General features: G+C 49.4%; 3 protein-coding genes across 5 annotated transcripts; 1 reads left to right on the top strand and 2 right to left on the bottom strand.

Moving 5' to 3' along the window:
- Positions 1 to 501: 501 nt before the first annotated feature.
- C19H1orf74 (chromosome 19 C1orf74 homolog) lies at positions 502 to 1688 on the bottom strand. Its single transcript, XM_065698566.1, has one exon. It carries the CDS (start codon positions 1621 to 1623, stop codon positions 799 to 801), a length of 825 nt encoding a protein of 274 aa, XP_065554638.1. The 5' UTR covers positions 1624 to 1688; the 3' UTR covers positions 502 to 798.
- Positions 1689 to 1977: 289 nt separating this feature from the next.
- IRF6 (interferon regulatory factor 6) lies at positions 1978 to 9227 on the bottom strand. Of its 2 annotated transcripts, none has more exons than XM_065698506.1 (8): positions 9092 to 9227; positions 5771 to 5947; positions 4673 to 4877; positions 4119 to 4241; positions 3893 to 4039; positions 3310 to 3702; positions 2826 to 2944; positions 1978 to 2556 (listed from the first exon to the last, which is right to left on the bottom strand). In XM_065698506.1, the coding sequence occupies exons 2-8, from the start codon at positions 5942 to 5944 to the stop codon at positions 2335 to 2337; spliced, it is 1383 nt and encodes a 460-aa protein (XP_065554578.1). In that variant the 5' UTR covers positions 5945 to 5947; positions 9092 to 9227; the 3' UTR covers positions 1978 to 2334. The 2 variants fall into 2 exon arrangements, with proteins under 2 accessions (XP_065554578.1, XP_065554580.1); XM_065698508.1 differs by lacking the exon at positions 9092 to 9227 and adding an exon at positions 6330 to 6542.
- A 3209-nt stretch (positions 9228 to 12436) lies between these two features.
- On the top strand, positions 12437 to 19793 carry GUCA1B (guanylate cyclase activator 1B). Of its 2 annotated transcripts, none has more exons than XM_065698147.1 (5): positions 12437 to 12556; positions 12831 to 13570; positions 15500 to 15649; positions 17012 to 17126; positions 17763 to 19793. In XM_065698147.1, the coding sequence occupies exons 2-5, from the start codon at positions 13367 to 13369 to the stop codon at positions 17888 to 17890; spliced, it is 597 nt and encodes a 198-aa protein (XP_065554219.1). In that variant the 5' UTR covers positions 12437 to 12556; positions 12831 to 13366; the 3' UTR covers positions 17891 to 19793. The 2 variants fall into 2 exon arrangements, with proteins under 2 accessions (XP_065554219.1, XP_065554220.1); XM_065698148.1 differs by having other exon boundaries at positions 12443 to 12496.
- The last annotated feature ends 1572 nt before the right edge of the window (positions 19794 to 21365 follow it).

Here is a 21365-nt window from a genome sequence, read left to right on the forward strand (position 1 = left end):
TGAACCAGTTGAAAGTTGTGCTGCCCAGTCCCCACAGTGTTGAGGGACAAAGCCACCACTGTCAGGGCCTGTGCAGGGTGGGAGGGATGGGGTATCCCATGTACTTGGGATTATCCTTCCTGGCTTTCATGCATGAGAGGACTACAGGATTCTCTTATTTCCTCCTTAAATAGGAGGTATTTGACCCTGGACCATCTCTACTGGTACCTGACAAAGAAGCCCAGCTCAGGGAGGTGTTTTAGCACAGTTCCTTCATGCACTGAGCAGTTTTCCCATCTCCCACCTTGTGTGCCCAGCTCAGCCTATGGCTCGGATAGCCCATCCTGTGGCCAAACATCCCCACAGCCACATCTGCTTCCCTTTCACTGCTAGCACATTGATCCAACCAAGACAAGGGGTTGAAGCCCCTTTTGGAGCTGCACGGTGCAGGTTCTAGTGGAGCATTTGCCCCTCATTCAATACAATGTGGAGCCTACAGTAAGCTTCAGAAATTCAAGATACTGCGGTGTTCCAATTGTGTTTATTAATCCTCAGCCGCTGGCAGCAAATAACTAGAACCTGACTTCACAGGGCAGTCTCTGCAGTCAGGATGGATGCTTAAACCACGAGGTGTGCACATCCACGCTGGTTTTCTGCAACGCCACACATTCGATTTCAACCAGCCTACGAGGTCAGGGGCCCAAGAGCATCAAACTTCACCCTTTGGTGCTCAACGGCCTCTTGTGGGCCACACGCATGGGGAATCCCGAGTCCGCGATGCGAGTGAGAAAGGCCAAGAAGTCTGAGCTTGCTCGTGTTTTACAAGGCAACCGCTGGCAGAGACACCACCTCGCTCGAGATGCACAGACCTACAAAGTCACTCTGCGCACCGAAAGCCTCCTTCAGCTCCTCGCACCAGGCATCCAGCGCCTCCTCCAGCTCCCCGCACAGGCTCTCTGGGATGCTGAAGGAGTAGATCTGCACCCCGAGGCCGTCCTTTATCCTGGGGCAGGAGGCCTGGGCTGTGAACACCCTCAGCGGCGTCAGCGCCAGGCAGTTCTCAGTGCTCTCCTCCGTGCAGAAGGTGTACGCCGCCGGGTAGCCCAGCAGCACCCCGACGACGGTGCAGAGGTTCCAGCCCGCGGGGACAACCTCGCTGGAGGACACAGGGCCGGCGCTGGCGGCCTCAGCAGCACTTAAGTGGGCCAAGAGGGTCTCAAGATGGCCCCTGATGGCCTCAGCCTGTGCCGGCCCGCAGAGCACCGGGCACTGCCGCCCTGCCGACACATCCACGAAGGGCGCGGGGTGTGCGCCCAGCACGGCCGCCAGCCTCCGCCGGGCGAGCCCGGGGTGCAGCAGCAGCAGGGCCGAGCCCTCAACGCTCAGCACATGGATGCGGCGCGGGGCCAGCCCGGCCTCCCTCAGCCGCTCCAAGTACCGCCGCAGCTCGCCGGGCCCCGCCGCGCCGCAGTCGTACAGCAGGGCCGGCTTCAACCCCGCCGCCACCGCCAACACCTCCCCGGCCAGCTGCAGGGCCCGGCCCGCCGGCAACCGCCGCCTGGCCCCGGCGCCCAGCTCCTCCCGAGCCGCTGCCACAAGCTGCGGGGCCAGCACGGCGCTGCCCGCCGGAGCCTCGGCGCCCATGGCCGCGGGACGCGGAGGGGAAGCTACCGCCGGGCCCAGCACTTCCGGGGCGGCCGCGGCTCCGGCGCAGGCGGGAGCCCGGGGCGGAGCGCTTGGGGCCCGCCCGGGCAGGCCGCTCCGCCCCGGCCTCAACGAGGAGGAAAGGGGCGGTGGGGAGCAGGCCGCTGCCATCGCGCTCGGCCAGGGCTTAGGGGAGCGATGTGTGTGTGAGAAGCACGGCACGGAGCCATTGCCCTGCTTCCGGAGGTGTATGCGGGACAAGGAGGCTTCTCAAAGCACACAGAGCTGGTTTATTTAACGATAAACGTGTACAGCTTGTCAGCTGAAAAGCACTTAAAAAGAGAGAAATAAAACTAAACAAAGTGATACGCTCCAGGCAGGTTTAATAGAGCACAGATTAGAGAGGGGAAAAATAATGATCACGTATTTATATACAAAATACCAATAGTCGATTAAAAAAAATACCACAGCATTGAAGATGTGATTTGTACATGAGTTTCTTAAAGAGCTGGAAAGAGTGAAGGAGCTTACGGTACCCCTGCAATCCCCTTGCTTTGGAATGCTCCCAAAGGTACCACAAGACCACTGAAACGGAATCAGAAGCCCAGATTTACACTGATTTTATTCAGATTTAGGCAAGGCACTCGGTAGGGAAATAACTTTTTCTGTATGTACAACATAAAGCAAGCCCGGGGCCGAGCCAAGCGCCTGTCACTGTGCCGGGAGCGGCTGCGCCATGTGCATGGCGGGCGCCTGCATGGGCCACCCCTCCTGGTGGTTCTGCAGCAGGCGGTAGAGCTGCTTCAGATGGGCCACGATGTTGTCCTTGATGTCGGGGGTGGAGATCTGCAGGCGCACGCTGCCGCTGTCAAAGGAGCGCGTGAAGTCACCCGAAAACATCTCATAGATCATCCGGGCCACCACGGGAATGACCTGCGTGAAAGAGGCGGTTGGGGCACACAGTATAGTCCTGCTGGTTTGCCCGGGATGCAGGGGATGGTTTCCATGCTAACCTAACGACAGGCACAGACTGATGCTGTTGAGTAACATTTGTATTTGCTGTCACAAAACCCATCAGCCCTATTGGTGTTTCCCGGTGTCAATAACCCAAACAGGGAAGAACCATGTCTGCAGGCTTCCATCCAGAGCCGACACACTGGTCCCCAGCAAGGTGCGTGTCACCTCAGAGCCTCAGCTCTTACCTGAACCACAATCAGCTTCCTCTCCCTGGGCTTTCCGTCAGGCCATTCTTCTCCAAAACAGAAGTAGATCTCATATGGTGGCTGCTTCTCGATTTGTCCCTTCTGATGGGCAATCAGCTCTAGGAAGAAAAGCACAATGCTGCAGGGTTGTACTCATGCGGTTAGAAACACTCCCAGCTCTTACCTACACACTGCCCTTTGCCAGAGCCACCTCTTACACATACACAATTACAGCGTATTTCTTGCACCAGAAAAGCTTTCTTTTACAGCAAGGCGCTCCAGGGTTTTTCAGGGCGTTACACGAGGGCACATTGACTTTCTTCCAATGCACACCTGCTCCATGTCCTCTGAAGTCAGGGAGATGGAGGCTCCTACCCATGCTCCGAGCACAAGCAAACTAACTAGTGCACCCACCCTTTCCAATAGTGCCACCAAGTGCGAGACCAGCATCCAAAGCTCTTTCCCACAAGCAGGAGTTACCTACCGCTTAGGAACGTTTCCAGACAGAAGAGTTTGACTTTCTTTTGCCTCTCAATCAAATTTGGTGTGGTGGAAGAAGGTGCGCAGGGACCAGACCAGTACACCTTGCACTGGCAGAGCCGGACAGCATAGATGGCATGGCCACTGACCTCCAGGATCAGTCCCCTGTCCATAACATCCAGCAACCGACTTGTGAAGATCTTCTGCCTTTCATTGGTGATTTGCTCTGTTCCTGGAAACTTCACTTGCTCCAAACTAATGGGCCCAAAGAGCTCTTCCTGGTCTGGCATAGGACCCAGCTCTCCATAGAAAAGTCTGCATCCCTGCGGGTTGCTTACAGTCGTTGTCGGCCCGGTCTCCTTCCCTCGATACTCAAACTTGATTTCTAGGTCTGTCACTGAGAGAGAACCTGTCAGTATGGCTTTTCCTGGACCTTTACATGTACTGCATCAGCAGCAGACACACACCCCACAACCCACACTGCACAGGGATGTTTAAACTATACACAGCTCCCCATGCTAAGGGCCAAACAGCCACAGTGAAAAAGTCAAAACAAGGACAGAAGCCGTAGAAATCCATATACATACTTGGTAGAGAGCTGATCCAGAGCTCAGGGCTGCTGAAGAAGTCATGCTGCAGTGCTGTTGAGGGCATTTCCATGTCTAGAGGTTCATTCTTTGGCCACACAGCTTCAGGGCTGCAGTTTTCTGCACTGGCTGGAGCCATTGGAGAATCTACAAAAAGGAAGCGATTCCTCAGTAAATCACTTTACAAGCAAATTCCTTCACTGATACCTTAGTCTATGCTACCAACCATTGATATTAAGAAATGGAAATGTCTCTTGAATAGGGACATGCTGAGATTGATTCAATTCCTCCTCCTCTTCATCATCAACGTCATTATCCTTTTCATCCCACGGAGCTGAGCCAGTGGAGCCTACAAACAAGCACATTCTTGTGGGTAGTTGATGGGCGTGAAACACAGTGATGCACTCCTTGAAATAATAATGTGATCTTCATATTGGCTCTGCACAATATTGGACATTTATTTGTGTATTTTCCAAATAGAAGCAGAGAAGGGAAAAGCGGATCCATACCACGTGCTATTCTCAGTTTAACACATAATTCTAGAAAGCTAAGGATAAGCTATCATCAATATGTGACTGTTTAGCTGAGCATGTACAGCTTTATTCATTTTATTACAGGTACACAACAATTCAATGTCCTCTTAGTTTAAGCACAGCCAGGTTTACACACGGCAGCTTTCTGCTGCACACAAAGGCAGCTTGAGAGTTAATGTTGAGGGAAAGGAACTCGCATTGGACAAGCGCCTCTCGGTAGCCAGCCCTGTGTCAGCAGGGCCCTCACCTGGATTAATGATTGATCCCTGGGATTGCGGGATATCGCACACTTCATAAATTTTAATAGGATTCATGGGCACCTCCTTGGTGCCATCGTACATCAAATTGAATTCCCGGCTTTTGTTAAGAGCACATCGGAGCTGGGCTTTCCACTTTGCAGGGTCGGGCTCATCGACTCCTTCCTGGTACTTTCCTGTTTCCACAGCCCATGCCTGGGGACAAAGTACACCGTGCTCAGTCCAGCCTTCTCAACAGAGCAGCTTTTATCAGAAATCAAACTTCCAAACAAATTCACTGTAAAATCCTTCTCTTTGCAGAAGTCTGAACTATACCTCTTTTGATAACAGCAATGGAAATTCCCGCTTTTAATAGTTTTTCCCATTAAAAGGAGGAGGAGAAAACAAGATGTAAATCCAAATTTCCAAACCCCATGCATGCATCTTCATACACATTAAGTGTTACAGCATTGGGCACTAAGTTTTTCTAGGTCTCTTAGGTTCGGCACCACAAGCAATTTTTGACAGTGAGCCATAACTTGCACACCGCGGAACAGGCTCGGTTGGAACAGAGTGGAAGAGCAGCCACAGCCGTCCAACTGGTCCTCTCCCTCTCTCAGCCCCAGATCAGACTATCAGTCCGAGATCCCTCAGAGGCAGAGGTCAGATGTTCCTCAAAGGAGTGTAGGAGTTATAATGAATCCCTTGGGATAAGAATATTAGGGACAGCAGCAATGGAAGTTTGTGGTGGACCTCTTCAGATTTATTTAACAGTAACAGTATTTAATGGTTTGCTGCAAAGAACAGGCCAGCTACCACATCCTAAACCAAGCAGGTGGAGTAAATAGCAGTCATCTCCCAGAGCCCAAGGAATCAGACATCATCTGGCCTTAGGTGGTCAGAAAGGGTTAAAGAACTCCACAGCCTTTCAGTGCCAAGCCTGGCATCCAGGTGCACAAAGTGGCTTTTCTGAGGTCAAAGAAATAGGACAGAATGTGCCTGGAAACAGATACTGAAATATCTGCCCAGCTCCTGGGCCAACAATTCAACCCTTTGTCTCTGGTTAAGAGCCGTGTGTGTCTGAGCGTCTGAGCTCTCCCCTCCCTCACCTTGAAGATGGTGTTCTCCTCCTCGTGCTGTGGGCTGTGCCGAGTTGCGTGCTTCCAGGGGATCTGAAACCGCTTCGCCTCTCGGTTTAGCCAGATGAGGCCAGGATACATCCCGCTATCTACCTGGGCCACCAGCCATGGCTTCAAGCGGACTCTTCGCGGGTGTAATGCCATTGTCTGCAAAAGGCAGAGCAGCTGCTAAGGGTTAATTGAGACTTAGATGCTTTAAATACAGTTAATTCCATGAAAAAGGACCCTATGCTGTGTCACTGCTGCTGTCTGTTACCTTCCTGCACCCTGAAACCACGAATTTGGGTTCAGTTAGATGACTTTTCTGCCAGGAGGAGTTACAGATACGTCACTAAACAGGGACCATAACTGTTACAAGAACAACTCACTGTTAAATAGTGTGGGAAGCAGAGACTGCGCGTTGTGCGTGAACTGAGCACACAGAGGGCGAGCCCCAATCAAACCCGAGCCATAAACGTAGTGCAGGAGATAAAGCCACAAACAAGCCACAGCAAGAACAGGCAGGAGAGTTTCAAAAGCCTCCACGTACGCCTTAGCAAAAGGGCCCGATCTAGTGCTTCTTCAGTCACGTCGGACTTGCATCGAGGAGGAGAAAAACGATCTTGTGCCAAACCAGAGGCTTTTGCCTCAGTTGAGGTGAAGCTGGAAGCGTCAGGCTGAAGGGGAGGGGACTGTTTCATCACAGAATGACTTTTTCATGAGTGCCCTGAATGCAGTAAAACCATGCGCAAACATCACTGACCTACAGTAACCAGGATGTTTATCCAGAAGGACGTGAACTGCAAGTCTGCCCCCACTCCTGCTAGAAATCAAGCGATGTTGACTTAATGTTTAGGGTTTTTTTTCCTAATAGCAATGCTTTAATTAACTTATCAAAGCTGCTGTTCAAGTAGCTTGGTGTTGCTGCTACATTTGCTGCCAACCAATAGTATTTTTCCAGTGCAGAACAGAGAAAAAGGCAAACAAACAGAAGTAACGATTATTCCTCTGCAAGAAGAGGCAGCATTTGGTATCTTTAGGTTTTGGAAGGGGTTTTTTTTACACTACAGGTGTGCTTTGAAGGTGTCTTTCCCATATTCATTTGTAAATCTTGAAACAGATGTGAGAAATGACATGAATAAAGCAGTTACAGGATAGGCAAAACCTTTGCCATAAGCCCTGAATACTGCTGCAGGAGTTGCAAAATGTGTCTAGTAGCAGAGATAAGATGAAAAACATCCTATCCAAGAACTAGTCTAGGAACAGGTTTTATTTGTTCAAATACCTGCAGATCCCATTCAGATGCAAGTGTTCACAGAAAATTCATCTGAACACAGCTTATTTTCTCTGTTAAGTAAAGAAGACATTCAGATTCAATTGCAAATCATCTCTAAGTAAGAGTTTGAACACGTGCTTCATCAGGGACCTGGGCATGTCAGCAGACTGCTCCCCAGGAGCTGCAAAGGATCAGAAAGCAGTCATCAAAGTTATTCCTGTGCTTCTGAAACTCTTCTTGTCTTAGTTCCCCAGGTAGAAAGCACTATCAGAATTAAACTTTCAGTAGCGTGTTTGCAAAGACACAAAGTCCAGGTTAATCCTGGACTTAGAATTGAGACCAAATCCAGATATTGATTGGAAAAAGAAGAATTACTTCTCATTGTAACAAGGAAACTAAGCTTGTTTCCATCGTCTCTTAACTTTACAAGCAGTTCCCTCTGCTTCTAATAACATACACCATGTACATACCCATTTGCAAGACCAGGAGTAAATTCAAACCCACACATCAGGAAATAAAACTCGTGCTTCTCAAACAAAATACATTCAGTCCCATGGAGGGTGTAATGGCATTGCCGAATGAGGTCGGAATTGTCCCTCTGCTCACAGACAACGTCTGTCAATACACCACATTACAATGCTTTATGACCTTTTATCACCAACGACTTGTTGACACGATAACCGAGACCAAACCAACTTGAATCCCATCGCTGGGCTCAGACAGTGAGTCAGCCTCTTACAGCCTTCAACTTCGATCTGGCAGGTCCACCAATGCCGGAGGCTCCTGGAGCCGTGAGGGTGAGCTCGGGGAGTATCTCACACTATTAATGGGAATTGCCCAAGGCAGCACTCAGGACTCCTCAGTGCACATACCCAGGGATCCTCCAGTTTGCTTTATTCCCACTCAGATTGGCTGCTCTGTGTGTGTGTGTGTAATTAGCACATCCCTGTGCTGCTAATGCATCTCTGGTCAGTGATGTAATTATTCCCTGTACCACAATTATTATTAAGTCAGACGTTTTTCCTTGTAGAGGAGACATTCACCCCAACAAGAACAACTCAAGCAAGCTCAGGAATGAGCAGACATCCTGCAGCCACTTCCCTGAGGGCTGCAGATGGGAGACCAAGGTCAGGGACAATCCTGGGTGACTGTGAGAGTTCTGGGGGTCCAGCACAGAGCCAACCAGTGTAACATCACACAGGACGGTATGACCTGACGCCCGTCTCAGCCTCGCTGCATAGAAGCTTTCACTCTCCATCTTGCACACCCAAATGTGCTTCCGCTCTACCCTCATCATGAGGCGTCTAAAGAAGGAAGGGGTCTTCTCCAGGACCATTGCTGCTACACCACAGACCTCTGCTCATTACCTTGGCATTATCCTGTATTGCATGGATCTGTATTGTATTTTCAAAGGCAAGCAGCTCAACCCTTTAATATTAGTATTCGCACACAGAAACAGACTGAATCTTCAGCTGAGTATCCAACACCTAATCACGTCCCTGCACTGGGAACCCACAGCTCCACGTTTCAGAGACCCGCACATCGCTTTTCCTGCAGCCACCCGCACTCCCTGCCCTGCTCGGGGCCAGCAACACCCGCTGGGCACTACGAGCCCTTACCCTATGCCCAGTGTAACCTCACCCCCTCCACGGCCCGATAGCCTTGTTACCTCGGAAGGGGCATGAGCCGTTACCGATCATTTGGGTTCCCAGGATGGTAACGGCTCTGGTCCGACAAGAGGCGGAGGGGAAGGGATGGGACGAGTCACCCTCGCCCTAACTTTGGGCCTCGTTTACACCAACCCGATAGACGTAGCCTGAGGCGAATACAGCCGCAGGGAGCGCGCAGCCCCATAGACACCGGGCTCTGTCCTCCCGCTGCCCGCCCCCCCCCCGGCAGCCCGACCCGGCATCACCCCCGGCCCCGTCCCGCGAACCCTCCCGCGGCCACCACCGCGCCCTGCGCTCCGCCGGCTTTCCGCGTCCCCCCCGAACCCCGCGGAGGGGGCCCCGCGCCCCCCGCCCCGCACCACTTACCGCTCCCTGCGGGCGGGCGGCGGCTCCGGGCCCGCGGGGGCTCTCGGAGCCGGGGGTGGGGGGCGAGGGCAGCGGAGCGCGGCGACACCCGCAGCGTGAGCCCCGCCCGCACCTGCCCAGGTGCGCCCGGCGCAGCCGCCGCCCCGCCCCGCCCGGCCACGCCCCCTTCCCGGAGGCCACGCCCCCCCCCCGCCCGGTTCGGGTCTTCTCGTAGGTGGGGAGCCGTGAGTCAGGAGCGGGGGGATCCTGCAGGGTGTTAGTGATGGGGTTCGATGAACGGGAAGAAGAGTGGGGATTTCCCGTCTCTTTCCATTCATGTGCTGAATCCCGGTTTTGGGAAGGGTGACGTATCCCGGGAGCAGCCCTGGGTGAACGTTTGAAAGTCTTCACACACAGAGAAAAATCCTAAAGGGGCTGCAGGAAACCTGGAGAGGGGCTTGGGACAAGGGCCTGTAGGGACAGGCCAAGGGGAATGGCTTGAACCTGCCCGAGGGGAGACTGAGATGAGCTCTTGGGCAGAAGCTCTTCCCTGTGAGGGTGCTGAGGCGCTGGCGCAGGGTGCCCAGGGAAGCTGTGGCTGCCCCATCCCTGGCAGTGCTCAAGGCCAGGTTGGGCACAGGGGCTTGGAGCAAGCTGCTCCAGTGGAAGGGGTCCCTGCCTGTGGCAGGGGCTGGAGCTGGAGGAGCTTTGAGGTCCCTTCCAACCCAAACCATTCCATGATGATGAATACCTTCTCCCCCATAGTTATTCCCACTGTATAAAAACACACAATATATGGCCAAATAGCAAGCAGCTGGGAAGAGACGCAGACAGAGAGCTGAACTCCCAGCCAAACTATGAGGGATCTTTGATCTCTCCTCAAAAGCTTCCTTCATCCTCCCCACATTCCTCCTGTCCACATGCCCATCCTGCCTGGCAATGGGTAAATTTAAGGATGCCACAGGTCTGCTTTCATTGTGGGCTGATGCTTGAGGAAGCAGACACCGGTGATGCAGCACACGCACCCACACACCCTGGGCTGTCTGAGGCAGAGAGTTGAGACCAACTGGGACAGAGCTTTGCTGCTTCTAGACCCTCTATAATGACCCTCGACTGCCCAGCCCATGAGTGGGGTCTTAGGGCAGGTCATGGCTGTGGTATGGAACATAATGGAGCAAAATGACAGGTGAGGGCCGCTCCAGTGTGGGTTTAGGATCTCTTTTTGCCTCCAGTTTCACTGAGGCTGGTCCTCCCGCACCAGGCAGCTGTGCCCGCCTGCACCTTTATTACAGCCTGTGCCTTCCCCGAGTGGCAACGCGGATGCCATACCAGTGAGTGTTCCAGCCCAACGCAGGGTTTGTGCTTTACTTGCGTCTCTAGCAGCCAGCGCTGCAGCGTGTGCCAGCATGTTGTGCTAGTGAACCGACAGGAAACAAGCTCTCCTTTTCCATGCTCTTAGCTGGGAAACTCTGCAGCTTCTGAGCTCTCTAGGTGAGAATCTAAGGATAGCTCATTAGGCAGGACATGTAACGAGGCATGTAAGCTGTTTGCAACTCCTCATCCAAAGTGTTCGCTCTGACATAATACATAAAGCATTGATCCTAACCCAGCAGCCAAACAGCACCAACCCCTTCACTTTTTAGCTCTTCCTGCTTATATTTACCTCTACCTGCATCTTTTCCAAACCAGATGAAGAAACCCTTTGGCTGGCAGACTGTACTGCGTGAAGTGACAACCTCCTGGCTGTGCGGCAGCAGCTCTTTCACACAGTGTAGAGAGCTCACACTTTGGGACAATGCAGAGGAATTTTCATACCAGGAGCTATAGGATTGACTTTTATTGCAGTGCCAAATTAACATCAGTACTTTTAGCAACATGATTGTATCGTGATACCTGCGGTAACACCAGCTAAGCTTTATAACCCGGGTCTCTTGCAGTCCTTTGCTCCTGGCTGGAAAAGGCTGGAGTCATCAAAACAAAGAGGAACCATTTTCTCTCCTGGGAACAGATCACTAAGTTCCCATAAGGCAAAACAACATTATGCAATGAGGCAAGACAATGTCCTGGGCATGTGGAGTCTTGCTGTCTGCTCACAGCACTCGCATTCCAGCATGCAGCCGTGGTGCAGGAGCACAGCACGAAATGGTGGAAAGCTTCACCCCAGCACATGCAGAACTCCCATGATGTGCTGCTGGAGAAAGAGCAATGAGGTCTCCCCACGCTGTGTCCCACAGCAGCTCTTTGTGACCCAGAGAGAACCCATGCACTTGCCAAGATGGTTCAAGGTATATTCAAGGCCAGGTTGGAAAGGGCTTGGAGCAAGCTGCTCCAGTGGAAGGTGTCCCTGCCCACGGCAGGGGGTTGGAACTGGATGAACTTTAAGGTCCCTCCCAACCCAAACCAGTCTGGGGTTCTATGAAATACCATTAGAGGGAAAAAGCTGTTTCTTTACATGACCTTTGTAACTGAGGATGAGGAAGTGGAAAACACAACAGAACTGGCTTATAAACACCACAGTGACTGTGCCAAAGACTTTGCTCCAAGAAGTCCAGCAGAGACCAGTGCTGGGGAATAGATTCAGCATAACCTTTCCTGATGAGCCAGATTTCAAGCTGTTCTGCTGCAGACAAGCCATCTAAGAGGTGTGGGCTGAAGCCTTTACAAAGGGAAGGATGGAGCGTATTAATTGCATTGTACTGTTTAAGGCACAAAGACAAACCAACAATACTCCTGTTAAAATGAGATTAAAATGTACCTGCCTGTTAAGAGAGCAGTCTTAGTTTTCTTAGTAACTGCTTTAGTCCTTCCCATCCATCTCCATGCTTGCAAGAGGACAGAGGCAGTACACACTTAGGACTCTGAAATGAAACCATGCATTGCCTGGATATGCTTACACAGAGAAGTGCAAAATTATACTACACTACATTATCTGTATCTACACACACAGCCACATGCACTACCACTGATGTGTTACAGGAGCAAGCAGGTCCAGAGAAAACCCTATTCCTACTGTAGGAGATGAATCACTGCGCTGTTCTGCAGTATTGAATTTTAGGCTGAAACTTAACCCATGTTAGAAGCTTCTCTTTCCAAAGTAATGAAAAAACAAAAGTACATTTTGTTAAAGAAGCAAATAGCATAGAACCTTTAGGCCTAGGGATTATTGCAACAGGGCACCTACTATTTCCTATCAATGCTGCCTCAATCCTCTTAAAAGAAGAATCCCATCAAAACATAAGGCTGGCTCAGACACATTTATAGCTACAGGCTATTTCCTTCCAGCTGACATGGATAATGGTTGAATTCTGAACACCTGGCATGATATGGATAAAAGCTGGTGGCTCTAGCAGCTAAAGGAAAGAGCAGTAGGCTGTATGTAAGGGGAGGGTTTGAGCTTTGGTACTGGATGTCTGTGAGCTTGCCATGGTATGGAATAAGGCTAGAGTAGACTTTTAGAGTAGAAACAAGTAATATTCATTAGTAAGGGTAAGTAGGTATGGGTTAATAATTAAAGGTATGGAGGGAGAATAAGAATAGCTCAATGCTTTCAAAAGCTAGAGGAATTAAATAATTCTGTTACTTTTAACTGAGAGTTTTAAGAGTGAGCTGTGAAAATGGGACAAATACATGTATTTATACATGCATGCATTTACTTGTTCTCTTGATCCCTTTATAAAGAGGAAACCCTTTAGTAGGCATTTAATTACCTTTATCCATTAGCAGATGTCTTCATGGGAGTGGTGTGTGCTTTATTTTTCAGGGCTTGCTTCCTGTAGCTGGTGTTTGATACCATGTCCCTTCTCTCTGAAACACTGGGTATCCCCAACAAGAAGGTCATACAAGCCCCAGCAGTGACCCCTGGCTTTCAAGTTCTTTGACATGAAGCTATTAGTGTGCAGAAGGACCCTGAGCATCTGGACTCCGGTCCTAAATAGGGCACAGCCTGGAACATCTGAAGGTCTCCGTGGCTCATAAGTGGGAATCTCCTAATGATCTTAGCTATTTTTAAACGTGCCTGATGCCACACTTTATACTGCCCTAAGGCAGAGAAGCAACTCTACGATCACCAAGTGAGCAGCCAAAGCTGTGGTGGTGAAAACCAGGAGGAAAAAAGAGGAAGAAGAAAGCAAAGCATAAAGAAGGTGAAATAGTGAGGCAACATTAGCATCAAGTAAAGGCACAAGACAGCAAGAAGACAAAGAACAAGCAACTAAAGGTGACAAAAGAACGATACAAGCAAAGGGCTTTGGCAGGGTTTTCCTTTGGTTCTGTTTTTATCTTGCTTTACGGAGCAGAATGGGACAGCAGTTCACCAATGCTGAAGGGGAGCAAACAGAGATTGATGTTGCAGAACTGCAGGAATGGTATAAGAAGTTTGTGGTCGAATGTCCCAGTGGGACCCTCTTCATGCATGAATTCAAGCGGTTCTTCGGGGTCCAGGATAACCATGAAGCAGCGGAGTACATTGAAAACATGTTCAGAGCTTTTGATAAGAATGGGGTAAGTGGTGAGGAGGTGTTGCAATTACTTATCTAATAATTCATGTCTTTCTGCTGCTATTTGGGGGTGGGTTTGGTGGTTCTGAGGTGCTGGCACAGGGTGCCCAGAGAAGCTGTGGCTGCCCCATCCCTGGCAGTGCTCAAGGCCAGGTTGGACACAGGGGCTTGGAGCAAGCTGCTCCAGTGGAAGGGGTCCCTGCCCGTGGCAGGGGTTGGAACTGGGTGAGCTCTAAGGTCCCTTCAACCTGAACCATTCTGTGATCCTATGAACTTTAGGCAGCCAGTTTTTGAGGCAGTGTTGAAAGAGCCTCAAATAACCAAGATGGTTACATGAGGAACAAATCTCTGTTGTGATAGAAGGGTTATGGAGGAAAGTCCTACTCAGGCTTGCTATACACTGGAGGAAATGTATATATACAGTATGAGTAGGTGGCATGTAACAAAATATTGATTTTTAGGTGCTCAAAAGCAAAGGAATGCTGAACAATTGGGACATTCTGGTTTTAATTCCCATTGCTGTATTTGTTATCAGACACCTGGGAAAAGTGGGCTTTCTGGTTTAGTAGCAGTTCATGCATACCCATGTGCTGGTGCAAAAGAACCTAATCGTAGCCTGTGCTATTTTAGATACTCAAAACAAATGTCATTTCATTGCTTTTGTGTCATCTTGAAAAGGGTAAGCAATGCTTGCTCCATTTTTTGCCCCCAGAGCTCTTGGTCATGTTCAAAGTAGGGGGGTTGCTGTGTATAACTACAGCAAAAGGGGCAACAAGTCTGTCTTATCTCAGGTACACCAATGTCCCTTAAGCTTCCCTTGCAACCAGTGGCAGAATCACATGAAAGTGGCAGCAAAAGTCAGTTTGTCAGGATGGATAAGGAAAAGCTCTGGAAGGTGTGGGCTGGCCAGGCTGGTCTTGGGATTTGAAGTTGGCAAAACCCAAATTCCTGCAAATTACTGAAGGTCCAGGGCCCAGGCCTGTTTGGAAAGCTGTGCTGGAAGTGCTGCGGAGCAAGCGGTGGGCAGGAGGTGAAGTCCCATTCTGAGGAGCAGCTCTGAGGAGTCTGAAAATCCCTTTTTAAGGGATGTTGGTATTTGCACGTTTTAAGAACACCAAATTAGGCTTCGGCTCATGGTTTTGCTTGAATGTACCCATGGTGTATAATCAGTTAAGCAGGACCTAACCATCTGAAGGACTATCAGTAATATGGTAAGAAGCTCAATTCTTTATGCTTGCTGGCCTTCAAAGTCCAGTTTCAGCAGTGTTTGATTGTGGTTGTGTTGTTGCAGAGCATTTCAGTGCCAGGAAAGAGATGCACAGCCCAGACCTGGGGGTTTGCAGATGGGGTGGGGAGGGCTGTAAAGTGATTTGGGGCCCTGGCTCATCCCTGGGGATGGTGTTGGTCTGCGTGAGGGGTGCCTGCCGAAGGCTGTGGAGAGAGCTCTGCATCCGTTCCATGGCTGAAGTTTTCCTCAGTTGAATGGAGATCAAAGAAGAGGGAAGGATGGAGGAATGGGGTGATGGTTGGGTGTTGGTCTTGGTGGTGAAGCAATTGAGGTCACTGAGAATGGCAAGCCCTTCCCAAAAAGTCACTACCTCCTGCACTGATCCTCATCTGCCTCCCTGTCCTCCATGTAATCTGTGCTGTCTTTGGGGTATTTAAATCACCAGCTTCTGGAGTCCTGGTGCGTGTTCCCCCTTATTGCAGCGTAGAATTGCTTTCCTCTCCAGTGTCACGCTCCTCCTGGACTCATCCTTGGTGCACAGGGGTCTGACTGCTTACCGATGGTCTCAAACTGGCACAAATGGTCTGTGAAATAGCTGTCCCATGGGATTATCTTTTGGCAGTTTTAATCCAGGTTTTGTAAGTGGTTTTACAGCAAGTATTCCCAGTTAAGTATCATTCAGCAGCTGCTTTCCTGTTCCGACAGGATAATACCATTGATTTTCTGGAATATGTAGCTGCCTTGAATCTTGTTTTACGAGGAAAACTGGAACACAAGCTGAGGTGGACATTCAAAGTGTATGACAAGGATGGGAATGGCTGCATAGATAAACCTGAGCTGTTGGAAATTGTTGAGGTAAGTAGGCATTGCCTCATCACTCATTTAAGCAATCACTGTTCTTTGCCAATGTAGTGATGTTCATGGGGTTTGTGATAATCAGGTTTCAAGGCAGTTGTGGGATAGTGAGGAAGTGAAATTGCCTGACCTTGGAGGAAGGGTTATGTGCTCAGTGGTTTGATGGAGCCCCATGGGGTGGTTGAGGAATCATTCTACTGGCTGTGGGCAACCTGGCTCTGCTGCTGCTCAGAAACAAGGCATGGGGTACTGTCGTGAAGTTCCTCTACCTCTGCTCTGCCTTTCCTTTCATCCTTCTTACACCAAGATCCATAGCAGGAGCCAGCAGAAGAGGGTTTCACCCCGTGCCTGTTACAGGAGTCAAGTTTCCTGCCTTAGTAGCTGGTGAGGATATAGAGAGGCACAAATCTGTGGAAATCCCTCCTGCAGTGATTGATTTCTGGGTTTCTGTTGTTCTGCCCTTAGCTGTAACTAGTGACTGTGTGGAGGTGTGAGGGGAGGCATGGGGCTTAGCAGACACTCACACACAGGGTACCTGGCTTCTTATTTCAGGTAAATGTCTTTAGGTAAGTATCTTGGTGCTTGTGCTATACTGCAGGTGCTGACCCTTGCCCAGCAGTACCCATGAGGCTCTGTCAATGGTTATCAAATACCTTAGGGGAAAACAGAAACTGGGTCTGTGGACAGACCCTTTTGGCCGGAAGGTGTGACCAGTTTGTTACCTGTAGCACCAGGAGGATCTGGGGTGTGTGTCTGGGGCAGGTTCGATTATAGTTTTGAGGTCAGGCAGGAATTGGCCCGAGCTGTGTTAGGCTCTTCCTAATCCCCTCTCTGTTAAGAGTTCAGACAAAACCCGTCAGCCTCGGGAGTGAAGTTAATAATGCACAGGTGGCTGTCATGGGAGGAATGGATAAAATCTGCCCCTTTGCAGTGACAAAGTGGGTCAAAATGTGTGCTAATACAGGCTTGATCTTGCAGCTTGGGCACGGGTTCCTTGGGGGAGAGGTCAGGTTAAGTCCAGATGTGCCTGGCCTCAGATCTTAAGAAGTCATGCTCCAAAGTCAGATTTTCCCAACCGTGAAGCCCTTTCCTTGTTCTTTGCAAAGGAACCCTGAGGTGTGACCATGATGCGTAAGGAAAATGGGAGTGCACTTGCTTCAAAGAGCAAATGAAGTAATCCACAGTGTGTGTGAGCATAAGGTCAGAGGTTTCATTAAAGGTCTGAGGCTGTCGACTGTCAGATCTTTCCAGAAGGGTTAAAACCACAGCCTTTGTATAAGACCTTTACGCTGCTGGGGAGATAATGGAGTTCACTGCTTTTCATTTTCCAGTCCTTCTCCTAACCTGTGAACTTCTTTTCAGTCCATCTACAAGCTGAAGAAAGTGTGTCGGTCAGAGGTGGAGGAGAGGACCCCGTTGCTCACACCAGAGGAGGTTGTGGACAGGATATTTCAGTTGGTGGATGAGAACGGGGATGGTAAGTGATCGATGGCTCAGATTGCATTCATGTGTAATGAAGTTATCTGTGCTGGGCAGGCTACTTTAATTATGTCTATCGAGAAATCACTTAGGGCTATTATGTTACTCACATTAGACACATTGGGTTTGGTTCTGGTTTGTTTGGAATCGGGGAAGTTGGTGCAGCAGGACAGAATAATTATGTGTAACACAGAGGATTATATATATACATATATATGTATGTATAATACACTATTTTGACTGGATTTTGATGCCACACACATCTCGCCCTCTGAAAGCTTTCAGCAGCCAGAGTGCAGGTCCAGTCCCAGCACAAATACCTTGAGTAAAGACAGTAGCTCCAAACAAATTGGAGCTTGCAGGATCAGACTTGCAGTCCTTCTGAAGAGCATGTGTAAGCTAATGCAGCATTTCATGTTAGCTGATGGGCTGGGGTAGGTGTGAATGCATTGGGTTCCAGCCTGGTGGTTTGTCTGTCAGCTAGCTGGGCTGAAGTGCATGGGGAAATGAAGTACAGCTTTTGTCTTGTTAGCATATTTTCTGAAACATAGATGGATTTCTTTCCTGCCTTCCCCTTCTTGCCTTACTGGTCATGTTTTGTCTCCCCATCTTGTTCCCCTCATCTCACACACAGGGCAGCTGTCTCTTGATGAGTTCATTGATGGGGCCAGGAAGGACAAGTGGGTGATGAAGATGTTACAAATGGATGTAAACCCTGGGGGATGGATCTTGGAGCAGAGGAGAAAGAGTGCTTTGTTTTGAGAAAATTCAGGTTTGATACAGCTGAAAACGTGATGCTGACTACAACTGTGGCTCTCTTGCTCTAGGGTGGTAGTGGTTTTCCTTTTTAATACAATCTCGGCATCCAGATGAAAACTTCAGTGGTTTAAAAAGCTCTATCTCAATCTAAAACCCATGTGCTGCTGGTACCCCACGTATAAGTCAGTCTATGTACAGAATACCATGTTTGCCAGCTGTGGTTTTTGGTTGCACCCCAAGGGACAGACTTTGTGGCTTCCTGTAGTGGATCCTGAGCAGGGTTTTAGCCTGATGACAGATGGGATTGGGAAGTGACAGCGGTACTGTCTCCAGTGCAGAGTAGTGTTGGCATGCGAGACATGAACACATCAACCCAAAAGTAACAGCAGAAGAGGTGGTCTGGCAGTCTTCATACATCCAGGATGTCTGTATGTATGTTTAGTAGACTATACATATTGAACACCAACAAGTGACTATCAAATGTGAGAACTGGATTATTAGCAGAGCCAGGCCAATATACAGCTGAGGAAAACAAGGTGTGGGCTGGGATGTGGAGCAGTAACTCCATCTTGCATCTCCCTCCTGAGGACCAGACTCTGCTCCTGCTTCCTGTTCAGAGACCTGGGTTCTGTGTGGCTGGAAAAAAGCTATTTCCAAACACCGAGCAGCAATAGAAATTGTACCTCTTCCTGACAGCCACTTGTAGAGGTCAGGCTTGTGCAAGTGTGGTTCTGCTCCTTTTGAGCCCCTGTTTCTCACTTGAATCATCCCTCTAAACAGCTTTCCCTGCCCTGTGAAGACTGAATGAGCCTGAGGAGCTCCAGGACTTTCACTGCACTGGGACAAGTTTTGAGTGGAAGGAGAGAGAAGGGAAGAGCAAAGTTTTGCTCTCTGCAGTGAGAGGATTGGTGCTGCTTTATCAGCAGGACCACAGAATGGCGCAAGTGACAGAATCTGAGTTACTGAAGTGGTACAGTGGTTTTACACTGGACTTAACTTAGCCACAGGATATAGGCATAAAGTTTGCACAGTTGTAGGCTGAGCTGCTGTTCTATCCCATATTCCTACATAGATACATGTATGTGGAAAGACAATTTGGGTTGAAACAATGGTTTTGTTCACCTTAGTTGTTAGCAAGAAAATAACATGAGTTTTTGTGGCTTAATTTTCCCATGGGATCAGTGGGCCAGCTCATACCCATGAAAAGATTTGCAATCCCTTTTTTGTGGCCTTTATGACTGTATTATCTTTCATTAGTCGGTTAGTTCGCTGCTTTGTCCTGGCAACTTAACCAATGGAACAAGTTCAGGAATATGAGCGATCCGTAGGGATAAGGCACAATCACTGCTAGAGTTCGAATGCACATTTCCATGTCTAAATGGCCTTTTGAAGAGTGCTCTGGAAATACACACCAGCTTGTGGCATGCTCGCTTATCAAAGCTCATTGGACTTCCAGTTTATGCTGCTGTAAAGCAGCTGTTTAAAGCTCATTCAGGTCAATAGCTGAGCAGCCAAAGAGCTGGAAGAAAAACCTGACTTCTGACTTGAGAAGAAGAAAAGATTCTCTTCACCGATTTTTCCAGCTTGTTTTCCAACAAATGTTTTCATGGGAGGATGCAAATCTCTACTTCCTTAAATTTCAGCCTCTCGACCAACCTAACACACTGCTGCTTGCACAGTTCTTACGTGGATGCTTAGTGACTATAGCTGCATTCCGCAGGTTTACTTCAGTGCTTTCAGTTCTCTTACTCTGTTCACTTGGTCACATCAGGCAGAGGAGTTGGGTGTCCCCCACACCAGCAGTCCTCTGTTGGGGTGGTAGAGGGCATCCTAACACTGAGCACTTGGACGCTTGGTGGTAGAAGTTTTGTAACACATGGATTTAATAAAGGAATTGTGTATGAAAGTTCTGCCTGGTTTGGAGTACTTATTTTCACTCAGAGTGAAGGCAAAGACCTGAGCATGATCAAAACCATTGTCTTTAGAACTGACTTAATGAATTTAAGGAGGTGTTAAGTGTAACAGCTAACCTGGGTAAGACAACTAGAAGGTGGAGAAGACAGTGCCTGTTCTAACCCTGCCAGGACTGAAGTCGGAACCTCAAAGCATTTAGGATTCAAAGCACTGGATGTGCTGGTGGGATGGATCTATCTCCCCTGGCCTGGGAAGCCCCAGGATGGTGGCAATGCCTGTGTTAGTGCTGGCATAACCCAGTGGAAAAACGTTCCTATGATCAGTTGTGTAATCTTTTGTCAAGAAACCACAAGGTGCTTTAGTCTTGGTCCTATTTTTAAACCCATAGGTATAAACACTTTGATCTCCTCCCAAACTCAATGCCACGTTCACATCAAGCTGTTGATGTCAGACCTTTTGCATAATCCATTTTCCAGACTTACAGCCCAGCTAGAATTGGATTTGACTGATCGGATTTCTTTGGGGTCTAAACTGGGAGACAGGATGGCTTGGAAAAGGCAAATGCCATGTGATGTTCCTGAGCTTCTGCCGTCCGCTCTGATGTTTGATGCGTCTGAAGGTGGGCAGGATTGAAGGTGGAATAATCAGGTAAGAAAGCTGAAGGTGAGGCTGTTGTTGAAGTAGGCTGGTGGGGAGAGGCACCAGGGAGCAGCAGGAATTCTGTCTTGGGATACTCCAGGATATTTCTGGGGGAAGCACAAAGCTCTGCTTGGCGTGCTCTTTATTTTCCTGTGCTCTGAGAGGGGAGCTTCACCCATGGATAGCTGGGGTTTGGTGGCTGCCCAGGGGAAAGGTTTGTGTCCAGGTCATTCCCAAAGCACCCATGTGCAGCTTCCCATGTCATGTTGAACAGAACGGCTATGCCAGGACTTGTACAGCCCCTTGCTGGTCACTATAGGGACTTCCTGTGGTCTCACCACACTCAATTTCTCACCATAACTGTGCTCAGGTCTAGTAGGATGGGAAAAGATGACTTTCCTCCTCCTCTTCAAAGAGAAGTGCACCTCAGATTTGGAAAGTATCTCAAACACATCGCCCCTAAATACCCTGTATTTAGAATCCCAGCCTGGTTTCTGTTGGAAGGGACCTTAAAGCTCCTCCAGCTCCAACCCCTGCCACGGGCAGGGACCCCTTCCACTGGAGCAGCTTGCTCCAAGCCCCTGTGTCCAACCTGGCCTTGAGCACTGCCAGGGATGGGGCAGCCACAGCTTCTCTGGGCACCCTGTGCCAGCGCCTCAGCACCCTCACAGGGAAGAGCTTCTGCCTAAGAGCTCAGCTCGGTCTCCCCTCTGGCGGCTTCATGATGCCAAAGCAAAGGTTTCTGCACTTGTATGGGACAGCAAATGTGTCCTGCTGGAAGCAGAATGATTGAGTGAGAAAAAGCGCAACCTGCAATAACCTTGTAAACCAGCTTTATTAGCGCACTATGAGATTGGAAGTACAAAAGCTTCATGGTAAAACACAGTCAAATGAAAAAGATGCCCAGGAAAAATGGTCAGAAAGT

This window comes from Lathamus discolor, chromosome 19, assembly GCF_037157495.1.
Source record: "Lathamus discolor isolate bLatDis1 chromosome 19, bLatDis1.hap1, whole genome shotgun sequence".
In the NCBI taxonomy this organism is placed as follows: domain Eukaryota; kingdom Metazoa; phylum Chordata; class Aves; order Psittaciformes; family Psittacidae; genus Lathamus; species Lathamus discolor.